Below are 27,698 nucleotides of genomic sequence, written 5' to 3'. Positions count from 1 at the left end.
GCGGGGGCGGGCGGGTCCCGGCCCCGCTGCTCGGTGCTCGGCGGCGGCACCGGGAGCGGCGGGGGCTGGGGCGCGTCGGCCCCGCAGCTGCGGCTCGTTGCGCTCCGCTCGGCCCCGCTACCCCCGGCCCGGCCCTTAACGGCGGCGAGGTCCCGGGACGCCGCATGTGAGCCAGGAGGGCAGCGCCGTCCCACACCGCCCCGCACCGCCCCTGCGCACCGGCACCGCACCGGAGCTCCAAAGCAGCCGGCACCACCCCCGCCCCGTTCGCCCCTTTACCCCGGCACCTCACCATGAGCAACCTCAACAAGGACACCGAGCACACCAACGGCAGCGGCAACGTCGAAGAGGAGGTGAGAACCGGGGACGAGGCATGGCGGGGCTGGAGCGGCGGGGCGTCGGGGCTGGAGGACCTGGGATAGAGCACGGCGGCGTCGGGGAATTGAGGATGAGGCGTCAGGGATGTGGCACCGCCGTGTAGGGGAACTGGGGCCGGAGCACAGCGCCGTGCTCGAGGAACCGAGGGCACGGCGTTGGAGCTGCAGCCCTGGCTCGTTGGGGCGCAGAGAAGGGATGCTGGGGCTGCCCCGACCTGGGAGCCGGGGTATGGAGAATCGGGGTCTGGGGCTGGAGCACCTCGGGCAGGGCGCTGCGAGCAGCTCTTAGAGCTGGCGCCCCCGGGCCATCCCGCGGATGCAGCAGGGATTGGGAACCCCCTCGTCAGCCTTGTGTCCCTGTAGCACCCCTGGGGCAGGGGATTGGCAAGTACCTGCTCCCTCCAGCCTGTGCCCATGGGCAGTGTCTTGTCCCCAAGTCCCTGTGGCTCGAGGGCACCAGGCTCTGGCACCCAGGCACTGCTCTGCCCATGTGGGTACACCTGGACCATGGTGGTGGAGATCTTCCTTAGCTCCCTGTTGGCAGCCTGGTTAGGGCTGGAGGGCTGTGAGCTGCCCTGCCAGCAGTTCCCTTCTCTTAGATGGCTATTGCAAGCTGGAGCCTGCCTGCTGCTGGACTCTGCTGGGAGGGCTTGCAAGGGTCTCTTGTCTGTAGCACCATGCCAAAGCTGAGCTTGCAGCCCTACACATTTGCTCTCTGGCTCTCTTGCAGTGATGTTGGTAGCATCACTGTAAGCACAGCGCCTCTCTCATTGCGTCCCTCCAGCAGGCACTGATGCAGTGGGTCACTCGCTGCCGTCCATTTTGGAGAGGGTGCTGGAAAATGCCCGGCCTTGGCAGCATTTTGCTGCAGTCCTCACACCCGGGGAGGTGCCGTGTCCCCTCCCCTCGCTAGCTCCAGCGCGCCGTGCGCTCGCACCGCCGCAACATGGCGCCTGGTTTTCTCCACCACCCATGGGAGCCACGCAGTCCTCATGCGCCAGCTGTCCTGGGGCCATTGCACCCACTAGTCTCCAACCCAGCATGGGGGGATGTGGGTAATGGGGTGGAATGGATTGGCAGGTGGTGGCCGTAGCATTTCTCCACCCTGCATGGAGCAAGGCTTAGGTGATGTGATGCTGGTGACATGTCCCAGCTTCACTGAGTGGCTCTGGTGTGGGTGGGGATAGACCAAGCACTGGGGACTGTGTGCTGCTTCCTTGGTGTTGGAGGCTTGGATGCGGAGGTTCTGTGGGCTCTGCACGCATGCGCGCAGGACAGTGGGGCTCCTTGATCCAATTATTCACTGGCCTGCGAAGCTCCCTGAGGTCAGTGCCGCTTGTTGCATCCCAGTGGCGTTGCTCCAGCTGGCCTGGTGCCCCTCTGGTGCTGGCCGGGTGAGCTCCTGGTGCGGGCCTGTTCCCTGCTGCTGGATGGTGGTCTGGCAAAGTGGGTGACGGAAGCCATTGCATTTTGGGAGCCTGGAAATCCCAGCCCTCTGGGGAGGCCAAGTCCTCTCTGGAGTGATGCTTAGTGGCTGGAAAACAGAGTTAAGGACTATATCCCTTGGGAATAGGGCAGGAGTTGAACAGAAGCAGTCCCTGTTCTCCATCATGTCACCCCTGGGTGTGTGCTGGAGGGGAACGGCTCCATACACCCTGCTAGATGGTCTGCTGCTTCATTGGGTGCTGCACCCAGGGGTGCAACAAAGGACTGACCACCATAGAGGTGGCTGAGGATGCCTGGGAGCTAATGGGCTGGGACTAGTGGGGGTGTCCCCATCCCTCGTGGGGTTGCTATTGGGAAGGACTCTCTCTGCCAGGATCCATCACAAATAATGCTGTGGGTGATGAGCTGCTGGTTGGGCTCTGTGGTGGCTACCCTGAGCCTGTGGGAGCCCTCGGAGCGTTTGCTTTCCCTGTACATCCTCCTGGCTGACCGGGAGCCATTCCTCACTGCAGAAGCAGCTAGTGGTGGCAGAAGGAGTGACCTTGTGTTCAGGGTCCTGGTGTGGTCTGAGGGGCTTAATTCCAGATCCAGCCCAGATTCTTGCCCGGAGCTCCCTTGACACAGAGTGATAAATATATTTAGTGCAAAGTGGAATCTTTCAGTCCCAGCGTACACAGGAGGTGTGCTGGGATATCTTCCCGTACTGTGTGGATAAAGCAGCCAGATCCTGGTGCTGCAAACACTCCTCCATTCCCCCCCTCCATGAGCCTCCGTCGCCGCATCCCTGAGCATTTGCAGAAGGGCGCCGTGCACCCCAGATATGGTGTGGGGCGAAGCTCCCAAATTCAGCCTTTCCCTTTATCTTATCTGCAAGCCCCTGGATCTCACAGCCGCTTCCTGCCCGGTGACATGCGGAGGACAGGAATGCCTCTTTCTCCTCTCGAGGTCGTTAACGGGAATGTTAAACAAACAGGGCCTAATGTCAGTCCCTGCTGTTCCTCACCAGACACCTCCCCAAGCTCAGTCCCTCCCCACTTGCTGCTATCTTCTGTTTAGTTTTCCAGGCAGCCGCCAATCTGTGTGACAGCACTCCTGAGGGGTGGTGTGAGGCAGGAGCTGCCTGGGTGCTGCACACCCCTGCTGCAGGCAGAGCGTTCTTCAGCCTCCGGAGGACCTGGACATGGATGCTGTGTGTTGTGTTCGTGGTCATGTTGCATTAAGGACCCCATGCATTCACCCTGCTCTTTCTGGTGTAAAAGCGTTGTTTCTACTCTGGAAGCTAATCCTTACTCTCCCAGGAGGTCACTGGACAGTTCCGGGTTCATGGGGAGCAGGGGAAATCTGGAACTGGTTGTCTAGATGCAGGTGGCTGAAGTCTGTGGTTATCCCGCATGCCCTCTTGGCCCCTTCCCTTGGCAGGGCTCAAGGGCCTGCTTGCAAGTCCATGGGTGGTGGCTGCTGCTATCATGGTAGGTTGGACATCATGGACTTCTGAATGTGGAAAGCATCAAATGTAAAATGAGGACCATTAGAAGCTACCTGCTAGGAAAGGATCATCTTCCCTTTTGGTCCACAGCAAGGCTGTGCAGCGTTACCTGTTAAAGATGCCCTGGTAGGGGAGGCAGGAGGCTCTTGGCTCCTAGGGAGACTCTGAAGTAGTGAGTATTTCATCCTTGGCCTTTTGTAGCTGTTGCACAATGGTGCTGCCAGAACCACATGGGAATGCCAGTGGTGAGCAGCCTGTGTTACGTGCTGGATGCCTGTAGCACTTCCTGGATTGGTGCCAGGCATCTCTTGATTTCTGTAATCTCTGCTTGAGTGGACCTGGATACCTCTTGCATGCATGGATTCTAGCTCTCTGACTTGAAACAAATAAGGTTAATATAATTTCTGAAGCCAAATGACTCTGTGATGCTGCTCTTTGCTACAAAGAACTTCAGGGTGTAGTAGTTGTGCTCACCGCTTGCTAATCGTCTTGTACTTGGTCTGGCTGAAGCAGGATGGTGCTTCAGAGCCGTTTTCATGCATCATAAAAGTCCCCTCAGTGTTAGATGCAGCTTTCTATTAGTGACAGATTGTTGGCTGAGCACATACCCTGAAGTCACCATGCACACAGAGGTTCTGGGAACTGGTGTGTTCCCAGACCTCTTCTTGGTGTATCGATGACTGCTCTTACTGGGGGAGAGTTGTGGGAATCTCCCTGTTATCTCCTCATGTCCAGGACAATGTAAATATGCCTCTGTAAATACCCTGTAAAGAAGGTTATTTCTCCTTTCTTGCTCTTCCAAATCAAAGTTTTAGACACGAGTCTAAGTTGTTTTGAGCATCAATATCCCAGCAGGACCCCGAGATGGGCTAACTGTTCTTCCTCCTGCTACCTGGCTGTGTAGCTGGTCTAGTAAATGAGACCCAGCTTCAGAAACGCTTGGAGATGTCTGTAAGGGAGCCAAGAGTGGTTCAGGCTTTGCTGTGCTTCCTCATGTCTCTGCTAGAGGAACTGGTGGTGTAGAAGGTCCAGTATGATTCTTGCTGGAACTGGTACAGAGGACTTCTGGAGCCAAAAGGCCCCTTAGGCTTGCTGGTCTTGGCTGTGCCAAGTCATGAAAACTTTGCTGCTTGGATCATGGACCAATGCTTCTGCCTGTCCTGGACCTCTGAGGGCCTGAAGTAAAGGCTTCAGCCTGAAATCTCACCAGGGCATGAGTGTGGAAGTGAGGTGGTCAGCATCTCGTGCAGTGGTGAGCCCCTTCTCTTCAGGAGTACCAGGCACTGGCTGGGACCCAGTAGCCTTCTCAGTAGACTTCTCTGCAGCCTCATGTGACAGAGGCTGTAAATGGGAAGGATTCATTTGTGCTTTAAAAGACATGTGTGCCATGTGGAATGGCTGAAACCAAATTTCTCCTGCATTCCCAGTGCTGTGAATCTGGACCTGGTCGGGGAGCATGGTAGTGGGACTCAGCCCCAGCACTGGAGCTGCTGAACCAGGGCCATGCTGAAGTGTGTCAGGGTAGCTGTGATCCTGAGCTAGCCCAGCATGTCTGAGGAGGAGGAGGTCATGATATGGTTGAGATGCTGCCTGTCCCCACGCCTGCTCTTCTCATTTCACCCCAGCAAAGGGGTGTTGTGGTGCTTTGGGTGATGGCTGGAGGGCAGTGCATGTAGAGCTAGAGGCTTCTGCAAAGTCTGGGCTTTTCTTGGTGGGTCTGAGGTGGCAAGGCTTCCTTTGGCCCCAGGGCTCACCTGCCGGCTCTTACTTGGAGATGGGAGCAGGGATAGTGCTGAGGCTTGCTCTGTCCAGCTGTCTAGTGAGCATCGTCTCCTCCGCGTAGTCCTGTGGACAGGGACAAGATGCTGACCTCTGCTGTGTGCTCTATGAGAAGGAAGTCTCGAGCCCAACTGGCCGAGTGTCCTGTGCTAGGGTAGGGTGACCAAGCAGAGCTATGAGATCCTGCCTCCATCCAGCTGAGTGGCTGCTGGGATGGGCATCTCTAGAGGACACTTGTGTGGGATTGTATGTGCTGGCCTTGCACATTGCTCCACTTGGTCACTGAGCCCAAGCTTACTTGGCCACAGGCTGTGGTTGCTGGAAACCCAAGGACCCAGGAGGGCAGTCTTACCTGTTGAGGAGAATCTCCAGTCCTGCTGCATAGCCCAGAAGAGGCTATGGAGATGTTGCATCTCCTAGTTTGGTGTGGTACATTCAGTCCTGTGCTGCAGAGAATGTGATGATGAGTTCTTGCCTTAGTGTGGGATTGGGTCTTGTTCATGGCTGTGTGTCAGAAGCTCTTGACCTGGGATGTGTGTTGGTCCCATCTGCTTTCAGTAGCTGGAGGCCAGTGTCTGTCTGAAAGTGTGACTTCCCCAGGCCACCTGTAGCAGTGGCTTGAAGTGCAGAACAAGCTGTGGACTTGGAGAGAGCACCCAGCTCCTTTGGGAAGTACTGGAGGAGGGAAGGAAGCTTTGCTTCCCAGGATTTCTCTGCCCACAGTGGGTGCCAGTGTGGAGCAGGCTGGGACGTGACTTGTTCCTTGTGGGTACCTTAAGGCTTGGGCTGTGCGTTGTATCCATTCTTGCTGTGTGCTCTACTCTGCTCCCCAGGCTCTCCTTCTGGGCTCAGGGTCTTGTCTCTATCTTGTCTCTGTGTTGTATGGAATGGTGCCTGCTTGGGGTCTGTGGGGAGATCGGGGCATGATGCTGGTTGGGATGGACATTCCTGGCCCATATTTGGATAGGACAGGGCCACTGGGCAGTGGAGAGGGCTGTCTTGCCAAGAACTGTACTGATGCAATGGTGGGCTTAGTCTTGTGGGTGTTTGTCATCCTACTGGTGTACCCAAAGGTCTCCCTGTGATGGGGGTGCCACTCCAATAACCACTGTCAACAGCAGAGAGCCCCTGCAAGCTTTCAGCTTGCTGTCACTTGGCTTTTGTGAGAGACTTGCTTGCTGTTGGGCTGTGGGGGTACCAGACATGCTCCCTGGGGCTGCGGCAGCTAGCGGTGTGCTGCCCCAAATCGGGTTGGTTTAAGGAGATATTCGAGTGCCTTTGTGGGCAGAGGAGGCACAGGACTGAAAAGTGCTCAGGAATCACCTTGTGGGAGGGTGGAGCAGACAGATCTACTTGCTTAAGAGGTGAGAATGTACCTTGTGAGGGTCCTGCATCCATACCAATGTGTTCCTCTCTGGGCTGAGGCCAGCAGGAACTTGGCTCACCTCTGTGTATCCTGGCAGAAGAGCAAATGCCAGGAGCTGGTCTGCAGCAGGTTTACCTGGTATGAGAGCTGCCCCTCTGGGTAGGGTCCATGGCTCCAGCCAGTGGTGAAAGGGATCTGTAGGTCCCTGAACATCAGAGGGTGGCACATGTGTTGCTGGGTCTCTGAAGCCAGGGGCTTAGTGCCATGGGTTGGGTAGCATGTGTGTGGATGTGAGCATCCCTCAGCACGTTGGCTGCGATACTTGTGCCCATCCTCCTCTAGCTTAGCAGACCTCTTGGCAAGGTGGAATGCCACAATGGCATCCTGAGGATGCTCAACCAGCATCTCCCTGAGCTGGGGAGCTGGCCCTTTGGGACAGTAATTCCTTGGGAGTTGTGGAACTGACCTCCACAAATGCTTCAACAGCTTTGAACTCATGGGTGGGTGCCACTCATTCCATGGGATCCTGCAGCGATGCAGGGGATGGCCCTCGATAGGAGGGCAGAGCTGCTCCAGCAGCACTTCCTCTGTGAGGGCCATGCACTATTCTTGGGTTCTGCCTCGTTGTGCCCAGGGTTATCAGCTCGCATGTGCTTCCTGCTCCCCAGGCAGGGCTTGTGCCTCTCTCTGCTTCCCCCTCGCTCCAAATGCCTTGCTACCCTGACCATAGGGATTGCTGAGCCCTGCTGGCACCCTCCCTGCCTGGCACAGGGTAGAGCTGTGCTGGGATGGGCTGATCCAGCTGTAAGTGGTGGCACATGTGAAATGCCCCAGCCTCAGGGAGTAAACTGCTTGTGCACTTGTGGTGAGCCTGCCTTCCTCCCCTCTGGGTGAGCAGGATGTGGGTCCTGGGGTGCCTTGTGTACAAAAGGCTGATTTGGGAGGGAAATGCCTCCTTGCTTCAAGTGCTGGGCATGATTTAACGCCCTCTTTGCCCTCTGGGGATGGGTGAACACATTTCTTGTGTGTGTGGGTTGCTGTGTTGGTGCTTGGGGCTTACTGGCTGGAGCAGCTCCTGGTCTGATCCTATGCTGGGACTCGGGGCTACTGGCCTGTGGACACAGGATTGAGGATACAGTGCTGGAATTGCAAGTGGGCAGACAGCTCCTGCAGCCTCTCTGCTATCGAGTACTGCTGGTGAGGGGGAAACTGAGGCATGGAGCAGTGATGGAGCCTGTTAGCAAGCCTCTTCCCCTCAGGAAGCATGCTGGGCAGTTCGATGTGCTGATGTGCAAACCTGCCCAGGACGGGAACCCTGCAGCCCCATGTCCGTATGGGCAGTGAGAGGAGGGAGCTGTCCTGTTTCTAAGCCCTGTGGCCAGCTCCTGAGCGCTTCCCTCCCTGCAGCCCTGGCCTGCCAGCTTGCCTCCCTGCCTTTTGCCTCTGTGCCTTATAAGTCCTGGCTCCTGGGGCAGCCTCGCCGCATTCCAGCGGCCTTGCGTCAAGTGGCCTGGGCTGCGTTTCCCCCTGCAGCTCTGCTGGTGGCCCCGGGTGCCACTGGGCACACCGCTGTGATGCTCTCCCAGGGGAAGAGCTGCAGCCCATGTGTCTGAGCTGCCGGCACCCCGAGGACTGCCTTGGGGATGCTGTGGCTGAGCTTGGCCCTGGATGGCGCGAGGGCTCCCTTTGGCTGCTGGCACAGGGAGAAGTCTCAGTGGATGTATTGGTGTGAACGAGAGGGAGATGGCTTGTGTCCAGGAAAAATGGCATGTAGCTGTGGGTGGCTTCCTGGAGCAGGGGGTGCCTAGTGGTATAGTGCAGATGAGGCACTAGAGCATGTTCCTGCTGTAGCTGTTCTTGGATGTCTCCTAACTGCTGGTGATAAAAGGCTTGTGTGCTCCAGGTGGTGGGAGCCTGGCCCTAGGACCAGGCTGGTTTTGTGGCACTGGAGAGGCCACAGCTATGCAAAACCAGGGCTGATCCTGCAGGAGGGGAGGGTCAGCTTTGTTCCTTCTGGGATGATTTAGAGCAGTCTCTCAGCAGAAGCCCGGCACTGGAGACCCAGCAGAGCCACCTCGCTGGAGGTAGGTACTCATGCCTTCACCTGTAATGTTTCTCACATAACCTGACCCTTGCTGGGCCCCAGGGCAGTGCCTGGCTCCTCTTGGGACCCTTTCAAGAGCTCTTCTTTAACAGCAGACATGGCTGGGAGATGTGGATGTTGTAAGACCCATGCTGATGTCCTGGCATTGCTGGAGCTCCGGTAGGAAGAGGCAGGTGTTTCTGCCTGGGTTCTTAAAAGCTTTGGTGCTAAGTACTTGGCTGTGCTTGCAATAGATGTCTCTTCTGTGAGACACAGCTGTGTGAGTGCTTCAGAGCCACTTGAGCCCTAGCTGGGTTTGTCCTTGTCCCTCCCTCCATCCTGCGGGGGAAGCTATGCTGGGATCCCCCCTCTCAAAGAGATGGCCTAGATGGTCTTGTTCCTCCTGGCACAAGTCCTGTTTTCCATGGCTCTCCCCCATCCCTGCCAGGTGCTTGGGCTGGGGAGATCCCTGGGGGGATAGGATGGGGAAAGGGAAGTGTTCTGTGCAGGGCCTGGAGCAGCGGCAGGGCTGTCTGGTACGTGAGCTGCTCCCTGCCCCACTTCCCTCCTGTCTGTGTGTCCTGTTTGGATCAGCCATCCTGGGCAAGATGGGGTTGCTCCTGCCTGGTGTCTTGAGTGGCTGCTACCACTGGAGTCTAAGAACAAGGTACTCCTGGAGATGTGCTTCTGCTGTATCTTCTCAGAGTTCTTGCTGAACATACAGTTGGCCCAGGCAGCTCCACAGCTTGCTCAGAAGAGATTTCCTTATTCTCCTGTGGCTTTTCCAGCTGCTCTGGGGAGGCTGAACCTGCTGGTTGGTGGCAGGGTGTCGAAGCAGGGAAATTTATTTAAGCAGAACCTACCCTGTCTTTGCATGTTGAGTGCAAGGGCTAGGAGGTGGGATTCCATTGGCCCTGGTTGGTCCTGGTGGCCTCCCAAAGCCTGCAGGTCTGCAGAGGAGTGACTGGAGAGTCCCAGTTCAGCTAATCCATTGGGAGATGCTTGTTCAGACCCTGTTGGCCTCATCTAGTTTCCTCTTTCCGGAGCAGGGCGAGGAGGTTGGAGCAGGCTTGGGCACAGTGCACAGGATGCTCAGACTGGCAAGTTGCCTCCTGCTTTTCTCCTGTGGGATAACCCAGATCTCCTTGCTTTCTGATTGCTGCCGATCCCATGTTTACAACTTGTCTTGGAAGCGATCTCCCTCTGGTTCACCTCACTCTGTCCTCAGGTCTCGCCAGCCTCACTCTCCCTTCCCTGGGTACCTTGGTTTCACTTTCCCCTTACCCTTTTCTAGACCACTTAATGAATGTGCAGAATTGCAGAGATCTTGGAAAACAAATCACTTCATCTCTTCACCTTTAACAAGCTCTTCTGAGCAGGGACCTTCCTTAGTCTGTGCTGAGATCCTCTGGGGAAACCTTGTTCATAGATTTGCAGCTGGTGACATTTGGTTGTTTCCAGGCTCTCTTTGGGGTGATGACAGCCCTTGGTGGGTGCTGTGGTTTGGCTGAGATACCCTTCCCAATGCAGTGTATGGTGACAGACTGGTGGAGGCCAAGGGAAGATTTTGGCCTTCAAGAAAAGGTCTCTTCTTGCTGTCTTCAGCAGCAACTTATGGGACTGGCATTAGGAGCTTGTTACTCTCACAAAGAGCCTGCATTGCTCTGTTCAGGCTTTTGTAAGGGGTCTGAGTAGCTGAGTTCCCCTTCCCTGAGCAGCCATGCATCTTTCATTCTGTCATGCCTGTCGCAAGGACTTACCAAATGACACATCACGGGACCATTTAGAGACCCAACAGGGATGCAGTTTTCTATCTGCTTGGAAGAAACATCCATTCTGGGGTCCTGAGATCCTGAAATATTGAAAAGGGATGGTGCTTTCACATGGCTGAGGCACATGTGTGCCACCACACTGCACAGACCTCCCCTGCAAGAGATGGCTGTGTGTCTTCTGGGAATGCACCGCGAGTGCTCCATGTAGCTGGTGCTGAAGCACAGGCGTCAAAGTCTTAGAGGCAGCCAGCACAATGAGAGACAGTGCCATTGCCAGCTCTGTCTGGGCATGAGGTGGCCCTGGAGTGATCCATCAAAGCATCAAATGAGGGGCTGGGCAGGGTGGGAGTACTGTCAGCCTGAGCCTGGGCTTGGAAAGTGTTTCTGGAGTGCTGCAGATAGCATCCTGCTTCCCTAGACAGGGCACAGCAAAAGCTGGGGTGTGTGGTAGGGCCATTCATACCGAAGAACCAGGGAGGGGATGGGAAGAAAGCTGCTCTTGGAGGGAAGGGTGCTCAGTGGCTGCATTCTGCAGCAGTCTTGAGGCACACCAGGCTGGAGAAGGGCTCTGCATACCGATGGGGGTGGTAGCGGCACACTGGGGTGTTCACTGGGTGGTGGCAGCTGGTCTCGGTGTGCACAGAGAGCAAGAGGGGCAGAGGTCCCAAGGCTTACATGATTACTTTCTGTCCTGGTGGGCTTAAGCTGCCCTGAGTTGATGGGAAGGGTGTCTCTCTGCCCTGCCAGGACTATCTTGGGCACAGGAGCTCAGGGAGCCCTGTGTCCCCTTTGTAAAAAGGAGAAACTTCCCTGCTTGGAGGAGGCTGCCTCCAGAATGAGAGGGTGCAGAGGCTCTGCTGCATGCTCCTGTGTTTTTAGGTGTTTGCTGTCTCCAGCCCAGGGCAAGTGTGTGCTGCTGACTTGGGTGGCAAAAGAAGTTTAACCATGTGTCAAATGTCTGGGAAGGGACAATGGTGGAGTGGAAGCTAAAATGTGGGAGCAGATTTCTTCTGCCCTGCAAATGCAGTGGGGTTACTCCAGCCTGGAAACAGGCTAGGAGATGGGGTCTGGCTTGGAAAGCTCCTGGTCTGGCTACGTGTTTTGCAGCTCAAAAGTGTCTGGGACTATTTGCTGCCATTCTGAACATTTGGTCATCGCTCCATGACCTTCTCATGGTTTGGTTGGGACAGGCTCAGAGGGCGACATCCCTATGCAGTGAGAAGTGAGGACTACAGAGCTCCATCTTATTCATGTAGTCTTCTATCTTCCCTCACCCATCTGTCAGTGCTGCCTGAGCTGTGCTTGTGGTCTCATGGTCCTTGTTAATGATCACCAGTGTCTTTGTGACCTCTGCGCATAACTTCCCTTTGTAGCTCTGTGCTGAGAAGTCTTGGAGGCTTCATCATGGTGCTTCCTATGGAAACAGGCTCCCAGGCCAGTGTCTCCCAGTGTGTAGGGAGAAGGTGGCCATGATGGTCCGAGTTCTCCCAGGCCATGAGCCTTCAGCACTGTTCTTCCTGGCTATGCATGTGAACTGTCATAGATAATTTCAAGACTTTGGATTGGAATCTTCCTCTGGTACTCAATTTTAGCTTATATGCGCTGAGTGTGTTTGGTCTCAGGAAATGACTTCTACAGCTTGGAGAGAGCAGCAGCCTCCATGGACTTTGTGCAGCACAGCTGGCTTTTGGTTGGGCACAATAAACACCCTTCAGAGCTGTTTTGGGAGCAGCTTCTGAAGGATCTGATGCATGTTGGTGGAGGAGCTAGAACAGACCCCAAAACCATCCTCCCAGTGATGTTCTGAGGCTGTTGCAGGAGTCAAAAGATGTGAGTATAGGAGTGAGGTTTTGTTCAAATTTGAGGGCTCTCTTTGAATTGGTGGCAGAAGTTCCATGACAGGCTAAGGCAAGGAGATCTAGTGTATGATCTGTAGAAAGAGCTGGAGAGAGACGTACTAGTCTCTTCTGGACCATTGATATGTGTCAAACTCTGTGTTGGTGCTTTTGGCAGTCTATGGCCTTTCCAAGTTTTAGTCCTCAGAGTCCAGTCAGACTGTGGGGCTGGTGTCCATGCCCTGACCAACCCTGACTGTTCTGCTGGCGACTATTCATAAAGGACCAAATCTTCTGTGTCATGGAGGAGAGAGTGGCCAGGGCTCCTCTACCGCAGGGAAAGGTTGGTGTGTGCAAGGCCACCTTTGGTGCAAGGTGTCTAACGCCTGTTGCACCTAGCTTCGGAGCTGTGCTCTGTTCTCCTGCTTTGGTGCTAAGCATCTCCTTTCAGTAGACCTCGTTGACCTCTCTCCTAGGTACGGACACTGTTTGTCAGTGGTCTTCCCGTGGATATCAAGCCCAGAGAGCTCTACCTACTCTTCCGACCATTCAAGGTAAGAAGGTTTTCAAATTTGGTCTCTGGTAAGAAAGATGCTGTCTTATGGCCAACCTTGCAGCCAGGATCTCTGTCAGAGGGGCAGAAAGGATGAAGTGGGAAGGTTGGATTTCTGTGAAAGCTTGGAGAACCTGCTATGAAACCAGCATGGTAACCTATGGCTTGTAGTCAGCTGGTGACCCTCCCCTGGAGACAGTTGTTGAAATCGTGCCATCTCCAAGCTTGATGAAGGCTGCTTGACCAGCTCTGCTGCCCAACTGGGTCAGTACTTCCTTGAGGATGTGTCCTGATCTCCTAACTCTCCATCCTTTGCTAGGTCAACATGTAGGCTGCCTTGAGGGAAGTGGGGTTTCCTTGTTTGCCCTCTTCTAGCAGGGGGTGAACTGTGCTCTGTAGACACTAGCCTGGCAGGGTGCTAGTCTTAGTAGCTTGATGAAGGGCTAGAAAATGGGATTTCTTCCCAAAGGGCCAGAAGACACTAGCTAAGATATGTGCTCTGCCCTTAGTCTAGTTTAAGTGTCTTCTTTTGGTGGCAAAGAAGTGTTAATGTACCTACTGCTGCTGCAAACCCTGCCTTATGAAGGATTTGGTGCTACAGGACCTCCTGGAGCTGTTGTGTCATGTCTTGATTGTAGCTTGGCTCTTTCAGGAGCCTGACACTGACTTGCTTTCTTCCCTTCTGCAGGGTTATGAAGGGTCACTGATCAAGCTAACTTCAAAGCAGGTATCTCCTTTTTCCAGCTTTCTTGGTTTTTGCTAGAAAACCAGGCATGGTGGGAGGGGAGGAGGACAGATACTATTTCACTATGTAAAGCATTGTTGTGTTTAGCACCATGTTTACAGCAGGGTTCTGCTCACCGCCACTATCCTGGTGGCCCCAAGTTCTTGGTATGTGCTGAATGGCTCCATATCTTCTATTGCTTCCCAGGGCCATATGGGCTGGATGAGACTTGATGCTTCAGCCTCAAACCCTGTGCTGCCAGAAGCCTTCCCCAGTCCCACCCTATTCCCCTTCCTAACAAGTCCTCCATGCCAGCATGGGGTACCCTTGCTGGGGGCTACCAGGATGAGCAGTGCCCCTGCATACATGAATGCCAAAACATTTTGGTGTGGTGGGAGCAGCCGCAGAGCAGGGTTCTTGTGCAGATGACCTCAGGCACTTCAAGCCCTGCTTGAATGCCCTCTGCAGCTTTAGGGGGTCTCTTCTGCTTGCTGTAAGCTGTCTGGGGCAGAGGGGGTAGCAGGTAGCTTGAGGAGCTGGAAGAGACTTCCAAATTAAAACCAGCATTATTTCTTTTAGCCAGTTGGTTTTGTGACCTTTGACAGCCGGGCTGGTGCTGAAGCAGCAAAGAACGCCTTGAATGTGAGTACCCAATGTGCAGGGAGTGCCTGATGACCCTGGAGGTCTGGGGTCATATGCTGTAGCTAGACCCATAGCTGTGGGCTAAAGTTGTATCTGGCTTGCCTATAGCATGGGAAGTGTTAGGGTGTCATAGCTGTGCCCTTGAGTACAGAAGCCAAATGGTCCTGCAGCATCTCGTCAGGGAAGCAGCAGAGCTGTTTAAGGCTGACATCAGTGTGAGCAAATGAATGCAGACTATTCCACACTTGGTGTAGATGTAGTTTCTGACCACTGGAAGACTGCTCCAGGGCCTCTGAGGGTATAGGGAAAGAACAGCTACTTCTTTTCCTTGAGTTTGCATGCAACTCCATAATTGGCCTCTGATGACAAGATCCAGGCTGTGAAGCCTATTTGTTATCCATTAAGTGCTCCCTCCTGTATGGGGAAGACTGGTGAACTAAGGGAGCCACCTTGTTCAAATGAGCATGGATTACTTACGTGTGTCAATGTGTGGCCAGAGCTACTCTTCAGGGAGCACTGAGCACCAAGGTGGGGACTTGCTTGACTTGGGCTTTGCTTGGGGTACCCGGAGCAGCCAGGTTTTCTCTGGGGAACCAGCCCTTGGAAAACTGATGAGAGGTCTTGTGGACAGAGGTGGATCCCAGGCACAGAGTGATACCCAGCTGACACCTTGTAATGTTTTAAGTAGGCATGTGGAGCTCAACTTTTGTTTAACATGAGTTTTCTGAAGCTCTGGGTCAAGCTTACCAGGGTATGAGGGTAGAGAAGCAGGCTCAGTTCAAAGCTGGTCTGTCATGTGGCTGTAGGACTTGCTTGGTGCTAGTGGCCTTGTTAAAGCCTCACTTACCTAATGCCCAGGTGTCAAGTGTGTGGCAGGTCAGCAGAGCAGGTCCTTGTCCTGGACTCTGATCTGCCAAGACCTCTGCAGCCAGAAGGTACTTCCTTCAGAAAGGAAGGAAACCAGCCTTCCCATGCTGCTGTTTGCATGGCAGGGCCTAAGCTGTCTAGTATGGGCTCTTTAGCACATTCACAGTGTTTCCAAACTGCTGCAGCTCAAGAAAAAGACCTGAAGATGGTCAACATGGGAGGCATACCCAAAACTATCAGCATACTCTGTGGGAGCTAGGCAGCAAGACATGCTGATCTGGTTCTGCTCTGCTGTAGACCTTGCTTTGGGCACTGTGGCATGTGCTAGTGTCTCTGCCTGTAGCAGCACTACAGGTAGGAGCTCCAGTACAGATGGGTTATCCCAGCTCCAGCAGGTGGATATTTCCTGGTCAGTGTTGGTAGAAATATCCACCATGCTGGAAACAGTGGTCCTAGGCCAGCCAAACATAGAAATACAAGCACGTGGGGGCTTGGGTGTTGCAGTGAGGCGACATGGGCATGTGACTGCATCATGGTGGCCTTGGTTTCCCAGTTGGGCTTTGCTCCATGGAGAGGCACAGCCCTTGCTTGGACTGGAAACCTCCCCTCTGAGAGATTCCTGTGCTTTCTTCTGTGACAGGGCATCCGCTTTGACCCAGAGAACCCCCAGACCTTGAGATTAGAGTTTGCAAAAGCCAACACAAAGATGGCCAAGAGCAAGCTGATGGCCACGCCAAACCCTACCAACATCCACCCTGCCTTGGGTGCACACTTCATTGCACGGGACCCTTGTGAGTATGCTTTGAGGCCATGGCTGGTGCAACCTGGGAGATGCCCAACCCTGGGAATGTTGACAGGGTGGAAAAATACATATGCATGCTCTGGCTGAAATATGCCTGGTGCAAGAAGGCCAGAATATTAGGGTTACAACAGAGTAACATGCATCTGGTAAGGCTTCTGGCTGACACTAGGATTGTTGGGAGAGCGGAACTGGTTTGGGTAGTTCAAGTGATACCATAAGTCCTTTAAGTCGTCCCTAGGTGCCAAGCAGAAAGGATGGGTTCTGTGTTATGTGCCTTCAGTGTAGCTTGGTGGGGCGAGCAGCCCTGCTGGGGCTTGTTGGGCAGCCTGTAATGTAGTGCTGAAAGCCCTGTCCTCTGTCTTGCCGTCCTGTGACACCATCCCTGTCGTGTGTGTGTGTCCAAAGCCCAGGTGGGTAGCTGAGCGGTGACAGAGCCTGTTCCTGGCCTCTCTTGGCAAGGCTGGAGGAGCAGCTGTCACAGGAATGCTGGAGGGGTGCAAGGTTTTATGTCTCAGTGCGAAGCTCCAGCTTGGGGTTGGAAACCCCTTGAACCAAGCTGCTGGGGCCAGCGACTGAGCTGCTGCCACCTTGTCTCCTGCTGTGTAGATGACCTGACTGGAGCAGCTCTTATTCCAGCGTCGCCAGAGGCGTGGGCTCCGTACCCGCTGTACACCACGGAGCTGACCCCCGCCATCCCCCATGCTGCCTTCACGTACCCAGCGGCCGCCGCCGCAGCTGCTGCTCTTCACGCTCAGGTGAGTTGCTCCCTGCGCCAGAACCCGGCCCCCTTCTCCCCTGCCCTGGCGCTCGCTCCCGCGGGTTCTGCTTGGCTGCTCCGCACCTTGGCTCCCGGGCAGAGCCTCCTCCCGGCTCAAGTGCGTTGGGGCCCCCCCAGCTCGGAGCAAACCGCAGGGGATGGGTCTGTGTGGCCCAGAGCAGCCAGGGCTGGATGATGACTTCTGACCTGGAGGTCCAGCCTGCTTCCCGGCAGGAGGCAGGCAGATGGGAGAGTCGGGGCTCAGTTTCTGGCTGGCTGCTTTGGTCCCTGTGGCCAGAGGCTGGAACTGCTGGGAGGAAAAGCTACCTGCCAGCAAGTAAAATGTCCTCCTTGAAGTCATGGCAAAGGCAACAGGCTTAGCTCGGTGTTGAAGCTGAGGGGCTCAGCTGGGACCCCTTGGGGCCAAGCAGTTCAAATACTCTTGAAGCTGGAGGAGAAGGTCCTGCAGGAGACGAGCGAGTCCTTGTCACAGTGAGGAGCTCTGATGGGACAGTGTTTATATACCCTGGATGCAGGCTAGAGAGGGTTACTCCATCTATGAGCCCCTGGAAATGCTGGTGGTGGTTCAACCCACTGCCTAGTCCCCCAGGGTCTGTAGCTGACAGCTGGAGATGTAGGGATGCCTGTACTGATCTGAAACTGGAACGCTTTAATGTATTGAGACCAACACCCCTGCTGAGCATGAAGCCCCTGAAACCATGGAAATGCAAGGGAAAGCTGAAATAGTAGTGTCGTAATTCCAGATTAAGGTGCTTGGTCTAGAGCAGTTGTGTAGGAGAAACTGGAGGCCCTCTCCCTGCCCTGCTTAGTGTTACCAGCCAGCTGTGCTCTGCCTGCTTTGGCCTCTGCTCCTTTAGTAGTGCCATGGGGGACTATGGCAGTGGGACTCTGGCTTAGACCCCAGAGCATTGGGACTTAACCTCTGCTCTCTGCAGGGTGCTTATCTTCCCTACTCAAATTGAGAGGAAAATCTGTGTCCCCTCACCTTGTTCACCTGGCCAATGCTCGGTTGGCCCTTTGGCATCCTCTTGTTTCTTGCAAGTGTCTTGACTGTAACTGCCCAGCTTGTCTCCCAAATGCAATACAGAGGCAGTGGAGGGAATGCAAGCTTGTGGCTTGTGTAGACTTGTCTGTCCTGCCCCTTGCACCCCTGCAGGCCTCTGCTGCTTTTGCCCCTTTACTGGTTATGGGCTGAAGCTTCTGCAGGCTAGGCAAGATGTGTACAGGGCCCAAGGCAGGACCAGGCACTGGCTTGTTCTTCAAGAGCCTCCAGAGCCAGGCTGGTCCTTCACCGGGAGGCTGATGCTCGTTGGTGTTATCTGAAAGTTACTGATGGTGCCCACAACTAGAGGAGTGTGCTCTGCTCCTGGGTAGCCCTTTTTTGCTGCTCCTTGTGGTGTTGGTTAATGGAGCTAAGGGCTGTTGCCAGTTGAATTGCCCCTGGCAAGGAGGACCAATAAAAAACCCTTCTGGTCTGGCTGATGTGGTTGAGGGGATGATAAGGTCATAGAAAAGGTTGGGCTGGAAGGGACCTTAAAGCTCATCCAGTTCCAACCCCTGCCATGGGCAGCGACCCCTTCCACTAGAGCAGCTTGCTCCAAGCCCCTGTGTCCAACCTGGCCTTGAACACTGCCAGGGATGGGGCAGCCACAGCTTCTCTGGGCACCCTGTGCCAGCGCCTCAGCACCCTCACAGGGAAGATGAAACCATTACTGCAGTTCCTTCAGGGATGATAATTGGTCACTGTATGGAGACCCTGAGCATAGGGGTTAGACCCCAAGCTTTATGGTGCATGATGGGGGAGAAAAACTCTGCCCTCCTGAAGTGGAGGGTGTCAAGGAGGCCTTCACCTTCAGCTGCATCTTTTCCCTCTGGGGTCTTAGTTCCTGCCCTCCAGTTGGCAAGCTACTAGCTTTCAAGGAGCTCTTCTGGTCACAGTAATCATCCTGAGGCAAAGGAGCTCCCTGTATAGGTAGGAGTCCTTGCCCAAGGAGGTCCATACGACCTGGGGGCAAGTCAGCATTTGAGGAGCTACGGTAGCCCCTCCAGGACATTGCTGGACCCAGCTTTCTTCCAAGAGTACCTGGGCTGGCCGAGTAGTTACAGGAGCTCCTTGCTGGTTTGTGCTGGAGCTGGCAGTGGCCTCACAGGGAGACCTTCTGGCGCAGTATATGTTACCAATAAAGTTTTATGGGGTTAAACATTACTCAGGCTGGCAGGTCTGAGCTGCCTGGTCTCTAGGCTGGAGCCCTCCTTTGCAGAGCTGGGGCAGGGTGGAGCAAGTCAGTAAAGTGACTTTTGCTCACAAACTGGGCTAACCTTAGTCTCGGTGTGCTGAGCCCTCTGCTTGTGCTGGTTAGGGCTTGGTTTTCCATGCTGGTGGGGTGGTGGGCACATGGGTTGTTCTCCAGAACAGCTGCAGCTCTTCCTCCTGAGGCTGTGGAGGATGTTCATGGGGATGGCCAGAGCTATCGCAGCTCTATAACAATCAGTCCAGAGGCAGGCATGAAGTTGGAGGCTGTAGCTGAAGTGAGAGCTTGGCACAGAAGATTTAAACCTGCAGTGCTTGTCCTCCTGCAGCTGTGTTCAAGTCTGGTAGTGAGCAGGAGAGGAGGTGGCTGCTCCCTGCACCTATGCAGCCTCCTGAGAGCTGCCCAGAGGGCTGACAAGGGGCAGGAGGTGGCACAGGCTGGGCCTGGTCTGGCACAATGGGAGCTGTTGGTGATGTTCCCAGCAGGCACCTGGCTGCTGCAGATGTGACTGTGACCTGACCCTGCACCACCGAGGGCCTCTACCTGTGGAAACTCTGCTGACTTTAAGATTGTCCCATTTGCCTTCCCTCCCTCCCACCCTCTCTCAAATCCCTCCTTTGATGTCCCTAGTGAACTCCAGCCATGATGCCAGCGCAGGCTAGCCCTGAAGCTCAGAGCTGTCCCTGGAGATGGGACATCCTAGTGATGCCTTATTGCAGCTAGTGGAGTGGCTGTACTACAGCTTCATTCCTAGGAGTGTTAAGCATGATGGCAGCCCCGTCTGGAAAGACTGGTAAGGTAACCATCTCTCCTCCAAGGTGCACCATGGGATTTGCAAGCTTCTGCCCATCTCTGTAGCCCGTATCTCCTTGGCAACCCAGTGCATGGGCCTCACGCTACCCACCCACCAGAGCCTGGGGAATGAGATGCCAGGCCTTCTTTCTAACCCACATCTCCAACTTGGCAGCACATGACATGGCGCACACAGCATGGCACCATCTTACATCAACTCCTCCCAGCTGAGCCAGGCTCAGCCAGGTCCCGCCGGTGGGAGGGGAGCAGCCTGGTTGAGCCAGGGCAGGGCCAACCCTGCCGCTCGGCATGAAGGAAACCCGGTTTCTCCCCAACCATGACCCTTTGAGGGCAACCAGAAATATACACCTTGATCTCACTCCTGGCACACGGTGGGGGAGGTGAGTGACGTGATAGTGATAGCACACAACTAAATTCTAGTGGGCACCTTAGACAGCAGCACTTGCCGGTCACTTTGTTCCAGAATCGCATATCGGGACAGACCCTGCCCTTAATCCTGGGTCTAATCTCACCTCTTTCCTTTCCAGTTACTGGAAATGGAGCAAGTTCCCACCTGGAGCTTGGCTTCTCCCTTGCAACCTGACATCACAGGCGAAGGGGGAAGAAGGCCTGGCTTGGGACTGGTTGTCAGGGAGGATGGTTGCTGTGGTCAGCTCTAACTGAAGGAACTGAGTCTTGGCTCACTTCTCGTTGCAGTGGTTCTGGGTAGTGGTTTTTCCTCTGTGTGGTAGTGAGATTGGGGAAAGAATTTATCAAAGATGGGAGGCCAGGTCTGCCTTTGCCCTTACAAGACTGCGAGGTGCAAAGATGTGCAGAGCTGGTCTCGTGGGGAGAGCTTGATGCAATCATAATGATGCAGCTTGTCATGTTCTGTTGGGACCAGGTGAACAGCTATTGCCTGTGTGATGGAGTTGGGCTGCATTGCATCTCTGATGGACAACCACTTGTTTTGGAGTACTGCAAAGCCAGCCTCTGAGTGGGGAGTAGGAAACGTCATAAGAACATGACTGATGCTGTTGGTTATAGCATGGTGCTTGTAGGAGACTAGGCTGACACGTGGGGTACCCAGAGCCCAGGAGACTAGGGTAGATGTTTTCAAGGCAGGAAGCAGGTTGCAGATGCTAGTCCTTTGGAGGGGGGCTGCCCAAGGTACCCTCAGAGCATCCTTGTTGCTGCTGCTGGCAGCAGCCTTGTCTGGAGGCTTTAAGGAAATGGTCGATGCGGGTCCCTGAACTTAGGACCTGACCAAGCAAGTGGTGGGTGGAAGGAGCAGGCCTGGACCATGGCTATATGGTGGTGGTGCAAGAGCCCAGCAGGACCCTAAGGCTTCCCAGCACTGAGCTGAGGCAGAGCCCAGTGATCAAAGAAGATGTCAGTGCTCAGAAGAAACCTTTCCCTCTTGTTTGCTGTGGAAGCTGGCTTAGAGCAAGCTGGATTTCCTGAGCAGTGGCTGCTCTTGTGGATGGACTGAGGCAGATCATGGTGGCTGTGATCTGGTGAGAACTGTGAGTATGGTGAAGGTGTGCTGGGGCAGGCTCGGGTCCTCCTCTTTCAGTGCTGTACTGTTGGGAGGCTGCTACTTGCTGGGTGTGTGACCACCTGGTGCCACCAGCCTGGCTGAGCCCTGGAGCACCAAGCAATGGCCATGGTGGATCTGCTGGACAATGGGGATCTGCCTTTGCGCACCACTAACCTCTGGACTCATTTCATGGTCCCATCTGCAAAAATCTCCTGAACTTCCGTGTTGTGTCAGCTGAGCTCTGATAGAACCTCCCTGGGATGGGAGACTGCAGACAGTGATGGATTTTCTACACCTGATAACTTGTGGCATGTTTGTTGGAGCTCTTGCGTAGGACTTTGCAGGATTATTCTTTCTGGGCAACCTTCATGCTTCCCAGAGGTGTGAAGCACTCTTCAAGACCTTCATGTCTTTCTAAACCAGTGACTTAGTGCTGGCATAGCTGCCCAGGCAGCCCTGAGTAAGCTCTCCCCAGGCCAGCCCTTTCCTTCTAGCCAGAGAGGAGCAAGCAGGTCATGCTCTTGGCTCCTCCAGGTACCTGAGCAGCCATTCTTGCTAAATCACACGTGATGAGCAAACTGGACCAAGATGCCATCTGAAGTGACTCCCTGAGCTGTGGCCAGCCTGGGTTCTCCCTAGCTCAACCCAGAGGAAAGCAGCACAACTCGTGTCCAGTCCGGGAAAAGGAGAAACGCTTGTTTGCTATGGACTTTAAGATGGGAATGTCTCCATGAGCTGCAGCATAAGCTGCCTCAAGGCCCAGAGGGGTACAAGGCATTGGATGGGTGCCTGTTAAAACTCTCCTCCTAAACAACAGAATGGATCAGTGCCAATCATCTTCTGCATGCTTTTCGACATGGTGTGAGACGTCCTCTAGCCCTCCCTCACCATGGCTGCCTTGGGGATGTATGTGCTTGATTTGATTGCAAGTGAGGTATTCTTGGTGGTGGATTGAGCTGCTTGGTCTTAACCAGCAAATGTTTGGATGCTCCTCTGCTTAACCCAGACCCCTGAAGGACCCTACAAGCGTGTGGCTTGGGTGAAATGCCTACTGCTGAGCGCGGAAATGTGTGCCTAGAGAGTGCTAATGGGTGATATTAGTGCCTCATGGGTGCACCTTTGCAGGTTGTCCTTGCCTGCCCTGGGCTGTGCCCTGTCAGCTGTGTTCCCAGCTGGAGCAGAGCAGCTCTTGCTGCCCACCGCTGTGGTGTGCCCAAGGCTTGCATGCAGTGACCATCAGCATGGGAAAGTGGTGACTGTGATGTATCTGTGGCTTGCCAGGGTCAGGCTATCTCAGCAGCAGCATAGCTGAAGGTATCACTTTGAGCATCAGGAGCTGGTGACTAGATACAGCTCTTGGATGTGTTGGTTAGGATCTCACCAGCTCCCAGGAGCACAACATTGTTTTGTCCCTGCCTGCACAGGGAGCCTTTCTTGTACCTGTGGAGGTGGCTGGGTCCATTCCAGTGGTAGGGACAGCTCTGAGCACCACAAGATTCTGGAACTGACTGCAAAGCAAAGATAAAAAGATGTAGAAGTAACTAAGGAGGAAAGGCAGGCCACCTGAGCTAAATGCAGCTTGAGGATGGATCTCTGTATTCAGGCCATCCATCCTTCATCTTAACCTTCCTACTGAAGGAATCGCTCTCCATAAGGATGGTGGGCAAGATGGGAAATTTAAATTCTGAGGGTAGTTGGGAGAGGCAGTGGAGGACATGACGAGGGAAGTGAAGCACTGATGGAGTATTTATCCCATTTACCATTTAGGTGTGCTGATCTTGTGCTGCAGCAAGGGAGAAGCTCTTCTGGATGTTTCATCTGGCCTCTGGAAGGTGGCAGGCAAAGGCGCAAATTCATCTTCTCCAGCTGTTTCCTGGGACAGGTGTTGCACACTGCAGCTCCAGGCTGACTGCAGTGAGCTGGTGGTGTCTGTCTCATCACCACAGGCAGATGTGATGGTTGCAGATGTGGCCAGACCCCCTTCCAGCTGTGAGCTAATGCAGCTACAGAAACAACACTGTGTCTCTTCCAGTAAAAGCCTCCCTTGCTCTATTTTCTTCACCCAGTGCCAGATGCCTCCAATCACCCTTTCTCATCTTCCTCCTTGACAGATGTAGTATTTTGAGAGATAACAGATCTTCTGAAAGCTCTTGGAGAAACCTGCTCCCCATGGGAAGTGCTCTGGCTTGGCCTGACAGGGTGCAATCCTCTTGGGACAGTCCTGTACGTTCCACTATGGTGCTGGTGGTCTCTTTCAGATGGCTCCAGGAGCCCTCTGTTTGCAGAGCCTCTCTGCTCCTGTGGCAACAGCAAGGTGCCGAGACACTTTAGATGTGAAAACCGTCCTCTTGCCCAGCTGTTGCCTCCAGTCTGGTTCTTCTGGTGCTTTCTTCTGGTCTCAGAAACATCCCTGCTAGTGAGGGGTGTTCCTGCCTCATCCCATCAAGTCCTTATTCTTTCTGTGGGCTGAAGGACCTGGCAGGTATTTCCTCACCCTGCCAGCGTGTTAGAGCCTTGGCTTGTGCCCAGGATCACTGCATCTGCGCAAGCTCCTGCCAGCCTCCGGGCTGAGCCCCTCTGTGCTACTGGCATGTGGGGCCACCACGAGGTAGGGTGGTTGTGTTTGGTGCATGAGCATTGAAGACCTAGGGAGGAGGGCAAGGAGAGGTGCTCCATCGGAAGTGGAGGCTCATTAATGCTGTAACCACTGACAGTGCGTGTTTTAAGAAAAAAAACCCACAGAATTTCTATGGAAGCTTGGCCAGGCCTGGGGTGGGGGGTGCGTGTGGGGCAGAGGTGGCTTAGGCCCCTGAGGAGAGGACGAGGAGCTGGGTTGGGGGATAACGATCCTGCATGTGTGTGGCTGCTGTGCCCGCTTACCCAGAGCCGTGCTGCTCACCCAGAGCCTGGCGTGGGATGGAGGCAGCTCCCAGGGTTAAGCGCTCGCAGCCTTGTGAATGCAGGGGGAGTTTCCTGTTGCTGCTGGGCAGGAGGGAACAAACGACTTCCAGCTGTGGAGGGGAGGGTGCTGGAGTGTGAAACCTCCGCCCTGAAGGACTGCGGCTGCTGAGGAGATGGGGCTCTGCCGAGCAAGCGCCTCCCCATGGCAGGGCTGGGGGCAGGAAGGAGCCCCTGTCCTTGCACTGTGGTGGACCCATAGTTGCCAGTGATGCTGCTGCCTGCACCAAGCTGCTGTCTTCGTGGCCTGTGTTGGTGGAAGGAGATAACTGTGCCCCAGACCAGTGTGGTGGCCTCAGGCTGGGCACCAAGAGTGCAGCTGAGCTGGGTCCCTCTTACAGGCTGATGGAGCATGGTGTGCATGGCACCAAGATAGCTTTTTGTTCATAGCACTAGATGGGACTGGGGAGGAGAGTCTTGGTTAAGTCCATGTCCTTGATTCCCTCCGCCCAAGACTGGATTGAATGGGACACATCTGGCTGCTGTGTCATGGACTGAGCTATGGGGCCAGGTGGGAGCTGATTTGGTGACACTTGCCTTGTGAAGATGCCTGACAAGGAGTCCAACCAGCCCAGTGTGCCAGGCTATAGACAGCTTCAATTGTGGTGGTGGTGCCTGAACGGGAGCTGGGATCCAGCAGGAACTCCTCCCTGTGGGATGTGATGTGCAGTGCTCCTCCCTGTGGGAGCTGTCACAAGAAGACAGACTTGAGGTCACTGAGTCATGCTTGAAGCTGTTCAGTTACTGGCATCACAGCCCTTGTGCGTGTGGAGGGAGGGCCTGGCCATCACAGGCAGCTGTGCTTTCTGGGAGGTGTGTGCTTCTTGTCCTCTCCAGCTCCAGTAAGGATGCTGCAGAGTCAAGGCCCTGGCAGCTTGCTGCAGGTCTTCGCATGAAGGAGTGAATACAATGCCTCTGGCTTGGCATCCTCATTGGGTGCCAGACGTCTGTTTCTTACAGGGTAAAGGGAGTAGGGTTTGAAGGGACTGACTGAATGTGCCTGGCTTGGAGAGTAATCCAAGGGATGTCACTGAGGCTCTGGGTGCCCTGGTTTTCAGTTCTGACTCTTCTGGAGGCCTGTGTACAGCTTCTGGACAGCTGGGACTGGGGACATAGGTCTGCATCTCCACTCCTGGTTACCTTTGCAGCAAGACTTGCATTGCAGAGTCATGTAGTGCATCAGGTGGACAGTGTGCCTGGTTAGAACATAGCCAGTCCCCATCTCCCCCTCATTGCCACTTATATCTCAACCTGCTGTGGCTTTCTTGAGGTCTTTTGCATGCTTAGAGCCTGCAGAGGAGACCTGACTCTGGAGAGAGCCCTGGCTGGCAGGTTCTCCCTTGCTGGGTGCAGGCAGCTATGGGTTAGAGAAGCTCTAAAGCTTCTGCTAAGCTAGATGCTTTGGCTGTGGCTGCAGCTCTTCCTTTGCCCAACTGATCTGGGTGCTTGCTTCAAGAAAGCCTGAATGCCCTTGACCAAGGGTCCCTCTTAGTGGGAGAGTGCCATGCGTGGGGGTTGGAGCTGCTCTGGGAATACTGTTGTTTTTCCTCTGGCACGTAGTGCATGTGCTTGGGAGGAGAGCATCCAGCCGGGCTTGTTCAGGGAAGGGGACAGCCTTGCCAGGATGGTTTAACAGGGGGAGCGGTTCACACCAGGCTCCAGAGGGTTTTCTGCCTCTTACAGTCCATCATTCTGCTGGTACCCACAGCCCTCTGTGTAGCTGCTGCTCTTTGATGCCTGTCAGCACCAGCTAGGGAGGAAGGAGAGTGGGGCTGGCCACTGTGTTTCAGCTCCATTTGCAGCAGCAGCAGCAGGACTGAACCATGAGCTGTTCCTGCTCTGATTATGCTCATTCAAGCGATACAGACTTTTCCTGCTGCTCTCGGGCATGAAGCTGCTACCTCAGCTCAGCCTGATGTACCGAATGGGAGCATCTGGATGTCTGATGCTGTTCTACTGGACATTGCCAGGTTGCTGCATCTACTGACAAGCTGGAAAGTGTCTGTTCAGTTCCTGTTTCCGTGTCTCTTGTTGGGTCCCCATCTAGCAGTCCTTCCTTGGCAAGGAGCAGGCCTCAGCAGTAGATGTGGCAGCAATGACCTGCCAGGGAAGCCTCCAAGTCTCGCTGGTTTGCAGCTCTACCAAGTTCTTCCTATGATGTGGTTTGCCTGGAGCCTTTTCTGATGGCTGGGTTGTGTCTTAGGAACTTCATGGGTCTTCTCTGTGGTGGATGAGCCAGTTCTTACCTAATGCATGTCGTGTAGAGGTGGTCTGGCTTAAGTGTGTGGTGAGGAGATGCTTCCTTCTACTGTCTGAGGGCAGAGTGGCCACCACTTTGGGATGCTGAATGCCCAACGTGAGCCACCTCCACCTGCCTTAGCCTGAACAAGGGGAAGGATGTAAATATGGAAATATGGAGGGTGGGTGGGAGCGGGAGCATGCTGGGTGGAGGGGAACAGCCCCTCCCTGTGCACACTTCTGCAGTGGTAAACTTCATATATAGCTTGGTGGTGAGGAGCTTTCCCAGCTTGGAGGGTGATGTTCTGTGTGTTGTAGTGATCAGGGCCAGGCATGAGTGTGTACTTGGTGGCTGTCTTCTGGCTATGCCAGTAGGCAGACAGTAGTTGAGATGTGTGGGACCCTGCTGCGCTCCTTGGGGGAGGACCTGGCCAGGTCCCAGTGCCTGGTGAGCCTGGGCCTGTCCTTGCATGAGCCACCAGAGCTGGCCAGTGTAGTGCTGGCACAGTGCAGCCCCAGGCTGGGATGCTACTCGGGTAGTATTTGTGGCTCACCCTGGAGCCTCAGTTAAGGATGTCTCCAGCATGGAAAATCAGTGGAGTTTGTACATGGCCTGAAGGAGCTGGTGGTTTGGGCTCTGGCTGAGATAATCCTGAATCATGGACCTCTGGCATGGCTTTCTTTTCCAGATGCGCTGGTACCCTCCCTCTGAAGCTACCCAGCAAGGATGGAAGTCTCGTCAGTTTTGTTAGTTCGTTAGTAAGTAGTTGATGGCTCTTGGAGCCAGGTGCTTGCCTTGTTCATCCCTGGGATTCTTGGGCTCCTGTGGGGAGGAGGGATGGGAGCTTGGGCTCAGCCCCCCACATCAACCAGTGTGGTTGGGTTAACAGTGATGGATGGTGGAGCCAAACCCACCCTTGTGGGAGCAGGGAAACTCTCCCTGCCCCAAGTCTGAGGATGGAGAAGGGGCTGTGGGTGCTGCTTTTGGAGCAGATCCAACCAGCCCTGCTCACTGCTGCTCCTTTCCTGCAGCGTCTCTCCTCGGCTCGTGTTCCTCCTCCCTGCCTCTCCGGAGCAATGTGCCAGGGATGATCACTCAAACTCCTCTTGGTTTGGTTTGGTGACAAGGCACCCGGCCCCGGCGCGCTCCCCAGGGGCTGCCAGCATCCCCCATCCCTGGACTGTGAAGCCACCATGGGCTATGCGCCGCCTCCATCCCTCCCTCCCTTCCTCCCCAGGACATCCTCCCTGGCTGAGCTTCGCAGTGTGGCTGTGCCGAAGCCCAGCCCGGGGGTCTCTGTCCTGGGCTTCCCCGGGCTCGCCCTGTCCCAGTGGCTCAGCTGAAGGGAACGAAAGGCAATGGGTTTTGCATGTTTTCTGGCATGAATTAAAACACTTAACTTGTGTA

The 27,698-nt window shown here is 54.8% G+C and overlaps 1 protein-coding gene across 2 annotated transcripts; it reads left to right on the top strand.

The window, feature by feature from the left end:
* RBPMS2 (RNA binding protein, mRNA processing factor 2) lies at positions 1-27,698 on the top strand. Of its 2 annotated transcripts, XR_008973863.1 has the most exons (9): positions 1-353; positions 12,621-12,698; positions 13,386-13,424; positions 14,001-14,063; positions 15,571-15,721; positions 16,339-16,487; positions 19,393-19,555; positions 26,980-27,049; positions 27,323-27,698. XR_008973863.1 is itself a non-coding variant. In XM_057422128.1 (8 exons), exons 1-7 carry the CDS (start codon positions 294-296, stop codon positions 27,040-27,042), a joined length of 603 nt encoding a protein of 200 aa, XP_057278111.1. In that variant the 5' UTR covers positions 1-293; the 3' UTR covers positions 27,043-27,049; positions 27,323-27,698. The 2 variants fall into 2 exon arrangements, 1 of the variants encoding a protein (XP_057278111.1); XM_057422128.1 differs by lacking the exon at positions 19,393-19,555.

Source organism: Pezoporus wallicus, unplaced genomic scaffold, assembly GCF_028554395.1.
Source record: "Pezoporus wallicus isolate ANWC-B61680 ecotype Strahan unplaced genomic scaffold, APGP_CSIRO_Pwel_v1 contig_8476, whole genome shotgun sequence".
Taxonomy (NCBI): domain Eukaryota; kingdom Metazoa; phylum Chordata; class Aves; order Psittaciformes; family Psittacidae; genus Pezoporus; species Pezoporus wallicus.
Note: the sequence above shows the minus strand (reverse complement) of the source record. Positions and strands in the feature narration are given on the sequence as shown.

What these genes read in the sequence shown, in the direction of transcription:
- RBPMS2 (XM_057422128.1), top strand. Translation starts at nt 294, where the DNA reads ATGAGCAACCTCAACAAGGACACCGAGCACACCAACGGCAGCGGCAAC. An exon ending in TACTCTTCCGACCATTCAAG is followed by an intron (nt 12,699 to 13,385) that starts GTAAGAAGGTTT and finishes TCCCTTCTGCAG; the next exon opens with GGTTATGAAGGGTCACTGAT. An exon ending in CAGCAAAGAACGCCTTGAAT is followed by an intron (nt 14,064 to 15,570) that starts GTGAGTACCCAA and finishes CTTCTGTGACAG; the next exon opens with GGCATCCGCTTTGACCCAGA.